This window comes from Mus caroli, unplaced genomic scaffold (assembly GCF_978045245.1).
Source record: "Mus caroli unplaced genomic scaffold, Mus_caroli_1 scaffold_18, whole genome shotgun sequence".
In the NCBI taxonomy this organism is placed as follows: Eukaryota; Metazoa; Chordata; class Mammalia; order Rodentia; family Muridae; genus Mus; species Mus caroli.
The window spans coordinates 88,072,329-88,078,328 of record NW_028227273.1 but is presented as its reverse complement, the minus strand read 5'-3'; the positions used below and the strand labels follow the sequence as shown (position 1 = coordinate 88,078,328).

General features: G+C 50.9%; 1 protein-coding gene and 1 pseudogene across 8 annotated transcripts in view; both read left to right on the top strand.

The window, feature by feature from the left end:
* Nucleotides 1-883: 883 nt before the first annotated feature.
* LOC110283900 (mRNA turnover protein 4 homolog pseudogene) lies at nucleotides 884-1,535 on the top strand (annotated as a pseudogene).
* Nucleotides 1,536-3,074: 1,539 nt separating this feature from the next.
* Synj2 (synaptojanin 2) overlaps nucleotides 3,075-6,000 on the top strand; it is a 97,528-nt gene continuing 94,602 nt past the window's right edge. For all 8 annotated transcript variants that reach the window (XM_029471526.2, XM_029471528.2, XM_029471525.2 and 5 more), the window contains exon 1: nucleotides 3,075-3,288. In XM_029471526.2, the coding sequence (XP_029327386.1) occupies nucleotides 3,162-3,288 (127 nt within the window). In that variant the 5' untranslated portion in view covers nucleotides 3,075-3,161. The remainder of the gene's footprint in view (nucleotides 3,289-6,000) is intronic.

Here is a 6,000-nt window from a genome sequence, read left to right as displayed (position 1 = left end):
TAAGTTATCCTTATGTTTGTTGATGGGTCTAGAGTAATTATCAGTATTCTCTCTATAAGCTATTTTTTTTTACAAGTAATGCCAAAATGCATGTCCAAACTAACCATTCCTGTCGGCTACTCCATTCCTGTCAGTCTGCCCTAGAGGCCAAGACAAGCTTAGTAGCAGCAGCAAATGATTTCAGCCCCTCTGCCATACCATACGGCTCCTGCTAACATATATGGGGTAGACTCTGCCAAGAGGTCGCTGCATCTGTGATGCCAGACACTAAAACTTACAGGAAAGTCTAGCTCAGTAGGACAGGAAAACACCCACCATTACTGGGCCTGGAGCCTTAGGCTGCCAGACATTTTTTTGATTAATGATTGATAGATGTAGGAAGAACCAGTCCACTATGGGTGATGCCATGCATGGGCATGTAGGTGATCCTAGGTGTATTTAAACAAGCCGAAAGTCCGGCATGGCGAAACATGCTTTTAATCCTGGCACTCAGGAGGCAGAGGCAGGCAGATCCCTGAGTTCAAGGCCAGCCTTGTCTACAGAGCTAATTCTGGGACATCCAAGAGCTACACAGAGAAGCCCTACTTCCTTCGTTTCAAAGAAGAAGGAGAAGAAGAAGAAGAAGAAGAAGGAAGAGGAGGAGGAGGAGGGAGGGAGGGGGAGGGGGAAGAGGAGGAGGAGGAGGAGGAGGAGGAGGAGGAAGTTGAGTAAGCCATAGAGAGCAAGTCAGGAAGCAGCATTCCTCCATGGTTTCTGCCTGGAGATCCTGCCCTGACTTGCCTCAGTGAGGGGACAGTGACTGTAAAATGAAATAAACTCTTTCTGCCCAAGTTGCTTTTGTTCGCAGTATCTATCACAACACAACAATAGAAATCTAGAGGCAATGCCCAAATCCAAGTGAGACTAAGTTTCCTTAACAAAAACTATCAAGAAAGGCTTGGCACCAAGGCAGACAGAGCTTGGTAGAAGAGCTTCAGAAGTTTGAGGGCACCTACAGCCACCTCTCCATCGTCTCTGTGGCCAGCATGAGGAACAGCATGCTGAAGGGCATCAGGAACGAACGCCTCGAAGCACAACTCGATGTTCTTTGGCAAAAACAAGATGGTGGTGGTGGCCTTGGGTGGAAGCCCATCTGACAAATACAGACACTCCGCATCGGGTCAGCAAGAAGTTGAGAGGTGATGCTGGGCTCCCTCTTACCAACTACATGAAGGAAGAGGTGACTGGGTGCTTCACAAAGTTTATAGAAATGGATTTTGCTTGAGTTGGGAACAAAGCAACTCTAACTGTGAGCCTGGATTCAGGGCTCCTAAAACTCCATGGAGCCAGGGCTGAGGCAGCTGGGGCTGCCCACTGCTCTCAAGAAAGGTGTGGTAACTATGGTATCTGACTATGAAGTATGGGAGCTGACCCTAGAGCAGGCCCGTGTCCTGAAACTTTTGTGGGATATACAGTTGGGAAGATTCCAGCAGTTGGACCATGACCTGTCTGAGAGTGCACCAGAGTCTAAGGGAGAATGGGGGGTGGGGTGGTGAAGGAATAGGGAAGGGGAAGGAGGAGAAGGGGTGAAGGGGGAGGAGGAGAGGGGAGCCGACTCTAGGACTTGAGACTAAGGCTTTCTAACAAATGCTTCATCTCCACTGGACCACCCAGGGCTGCTGTCACCCCTCTGGATGGAGCAGCTGTTTATTTTGCTTTGGATAAAGAAAAGGGAAGGTGGTTGAGGGTGACTTTGTTTCTATGAAGAATAAAATTTTGCCTGTCTCTGCCTGCCTCCCTAGTGCTAGGATTAAAGGTGCCCGCCACCACTGCCCAGCCGAGTTTGCTAAACTTAATGTTACACTACTTACATGGGGGTGGTGATCTCTCTCTCCACCATATAAAGAAGCTGTGGAGAGCCAACCTCCGAAAGCCATGGGCCACTCTTGTTCTTAGCACAGCAGAATGGGGCGGGCGGCAGAGAGGAACCCAGCTGTTAGGGTGGCCTGCTGGACCTCTAGAGGCATCACACTAGGAAAGGATGCTCCAAACGTGCCCAAAGGTGCTTCCAGTTAGACCTGGCTGCGCTCTCCCTTGGTTAGCAGACCAATCCTGACCAACCCGACCCAAGGACCAAGAGGCCTTGCCTCGAGTTGCTTGAAGGTTGCAGATCACAGAACACTCATCAGTGCTGAGCAAGAACAGGCGCTGAGATCCTCAGGTGGGGGTGGCACTGTTCCTCACCTGTCACTCTGATAGGCGAGGCCATGTGCATCTCAGCGAGGTCAAGGTCACGCGGTAAAGGAGATAGCAGGGAATAGATGTCTCATCTCTCGGACACAACGCAACACCAGTTTGGGTCGCACAGTGAATTAAAGTCTTCGGTAGAAGACAGCATTTAAAGAGTGTGTCAGGCACACACACACACACACACACACACCACTCACAAGAACATACTCAATCACCACGGTAGTTTCAGAATGAAGGCCACTTTGCGTTTCTGCAGTTCCACTTAGGGAGACTGAGGCACAGAACCCAATGGCCCCATCCCGGGTCTCAGGCGTAGGGGTGGGGTGGGCGTGGGAGGAAGTGCTGCGCCGGGTAAGCGGTGGCGGCAGGGGTGGGGTGCGGGGTTGCCAGCCCTGCTCAGCCCGCAGCCCCCAGCTACCCATATAAGGCCGCGGGAATCCGGGCAGGGTCCGGGCTCCTGAGGCTCTCCGCGGCTGCAGCCTCCTCCGCGGCGAGGAATGTGTGGAATCTCCCTCGCCCGCAGCCGCCCCCAGCAGGGAGGACTGTCCCGGAGTACTGAGCCCTGGCGAGCTCAAGCCCACCGGGCGCAGTCTGGGTTCCCGCTGTGGCTCGCAGGTGCCTGCCTCGCCGCTTGGGGGAGCGCGGTCGTCGTCGGAGAGGCTGGGCGGCAGCGCCACCTCACCTGCTCGGGGCAGTGCGGCCCGGCCCGGGCGGAGGAGGAGGGAGGGGGAGGAGGGGGGAGGAGAAAGAGGAGGAGGAGGAGGCTGTCGTGGTGTTAGGGGAGGAGGAGGAGGAGGAGGAGGAGGAGGAGGAGGAGGAGGAGGAGGAGGGGAGGAGCCCCGGGCGCTGGAGCCCGGCACAAAGTGAAACTTCTGGTAGCCGCACGCCCTCGGGCGGGACCTGGCCCCCGCTCTCCTCTGCTCCCGGCGCCCATGGCTCTAAGCAAAGGGCTGCGGCTGCTGGCGCGGCTGGACCCCACTGGCCCGAGCAGCGTGCTGCTGGAGGCGCGGGGCCGCGGCGACTGCCTGCTCTTCGAGGCCGGCGCAGTGGCCACGCTGGGTGAGTGCCGCGCTCCCCGTGCTCCCCACTTGGGCAGCAGCGCCGGGGAGGGAGGGAGGGAGGGAATTAGTGAAGGCGAGCGACTTCGTAAAGACCTGAGGACTAGGGGCGCTCGGTTCCCCGACGGGGAGGACCCCGGCGGCTTGGGGATGGCCAGGGGCGCTTGTCCGCGGGAGTACTGGGTGCGGGGGGGGGGGGACACCAGAGAGCTGGCACATTTGGCTGGGCGAAGCATCGCGCTCGCCTGGGGGCGGGGGTGTCTCCGGGGGCGCTCTTCCTGGGGCTTGGGGGGCGGGCGTCTGTTCTTGGAGAGCCAACTGGCTCTGATTTCCGCTCCTGGTGCTCAGTGCCGAAACCCAGCATGTTCTGGACACCCTGAGGAGGGTGCCCTGAGGAGTCCACCTAGTGCTCCCATGCTTGTGCACCTGTTGAATACACCAAAGCAGCATTGCCTTGCCTGAAGGGATGACACGTAGGCACCAAAAACAGACTTTGAGAATGGTTGATGGCAACCTTCATTTGTCTCCTATAAATACTCCATCAGAAGCAGGAGTAGAAGCAAATATACTCTCTAGTGACTTTATCTTTATGATGGGTGTTAGGTGAGGGCAAGCCATTGTATTTCATTGATTGACTTCAGAAATTGTGAGATCATTGTGCTCTTACACAACCCTTACAGTTTTAGCTCGCAATAAAGATAAACAAACTGGGGCCTAAAGAGGCTAAGACACTTGCTCCAGGCAACACAGACTTGTGTGTGGCTATTTTGGTGATGTCATGCGGTGCATGCCTTCCTGGTAAGTCCAACTTCCGGATCCCTAGTTTTGTAATTAACATTTGCAAGAAGATCTAGGTAGCATAAAGCCAACAGTCAGATAGGATCAGTAGGGTTTTAATGATGAGCCTTGAAGGGCAGGTTTAAGACAGTGGGTGTCCAGTTGTCCATCCTCCTGGTGTTCCTAGCTAAACAGGATCACTTATATTTTAGGAGGTAAGAAATGCACAGCACTCATTTGTAAAGCGCTTCATGACTCCTTTTCTCAGGTTTGGATGTGTCAGCTCAAGCTACAACATCCATATTTTTGTGTGCACATACACCATGACTTAAAGGGGGTGCATCAATTTCTACTTCCTGGACCATGCCATTAATGTGTAATTTATCAAGCTGGGTGTGGTGGAATACAGCCCACGTTCTGGCTATTCAAGGCGGGAGGATCAATGGGAAGATGGATTAAGCCCCGGAGTTTCATACCAGATTGGACATCCTAACCAGACCTCAAAACATGCTGGCCAAATACAGACACAGAAAAGGGAAACAGCAAATATCTGGCTTGCTGTCAGTCAATTGATTAGGGAAGGAGGATTCTGTGTCAAAAGTAGACAGTCGTGGAATAATTATCACATTATTGCAGTTGGAGTTCTGTCCTGAAAAGTCCAAGCTTGGTCATTTGTTGCAGCCTTGAAAGAAAACCATGGAAATTTCCACTCCATTTTAGTCATTTACTCCATAACACATTTCTCAGAACCCAAAGATTAAATTTCATGATACAAAGTTACTGTGACTTCAAAGAGGTTAAAATGCCTTTCAGCAATGCCAAGCCAAATTTATACCCCAGTGAGAGTGATTTTGAAGCCGCTTGGAACAGGTGTCTCCCATCATGCATTTGAGTTTGGGCCACTATGTGTTTACATGGTAGCAATGATTCAGTACTTTGGATTACAGCAGAAGTTGTAATGAAAAGAACTGTCACATTCTAAACCTTCTCTCCTGTTCTACACTTCTATCTCCCACCTACTGTCTGCTTTCAGTAGACCACTGGCTGGATTACTTGCAGTTTTGGGTTTGTTTTCCATGGTCAACAAAATGAAACTTTTTCTTTCTTTCTTTTCTTTTTCTTTTTTTTTTTTTAAAGAAATTGTAGCCTTTGCTGATAATGTTGTGAGAGGATTACAAGAGAGCCTTTGTTATTAGAAAGGAAAGTTACTGCTTTGTACTTTTAAAACATCCTAACAGCCTCACTGTTGGATGGCATGACTCTGAACCTGAAATCGCCACCTCTTCCCAGGGACAGATAGCTGAGTTCCTTTCCTTTCCTTGACCTTTCTTTTTCCCCAAGAAATAAAACTGGAGAGGTGGTGATGGCCTGGTCTTCCAGAGGAGTAGATCATGGGTTCCAGCACTTACATGGCAGTCCACAACTGTCTGTAACTCCACTTCCTGAAGATCTGATTATCTTTTCTAGCCTCTGAGGTTATCAGGCACATATGGTGTACAGAAGTATATTCAGGCAGAACACCCATATACATAAAATAAAAATAAATCTTTTTTTGTTTGTTTGTTTTAAGACAGTGTCTCATAGCCTAGGCTGACCTGGAACTTATCTGCCCCTACCTCCCAGAATAAAAGATATGTGCCACCCACTCAAATAACTTTTTTTTTAATTAATTTTTATTTTATATTTTGAGTGTTTTTCTAGTATATGTGTCTGTGTACCACACATGTGCAGTGTCTGAGGAGGCCACAAGTGCCTGTTGGATCCCTGGAACTGGAGTTACACATAGCTGTGGGTCACCATATGGATGCTGGAAATCAAACCTGAGTCCTCTGGGAGTGTCCATTGTGTCAACTGCTGAGTCAACTCTCCAGCACCCCCAAATAAATGATAAATAAGCCTTCGAGGAAGGAAGGAAGGAAGGAAGGAAGGAAGGAAG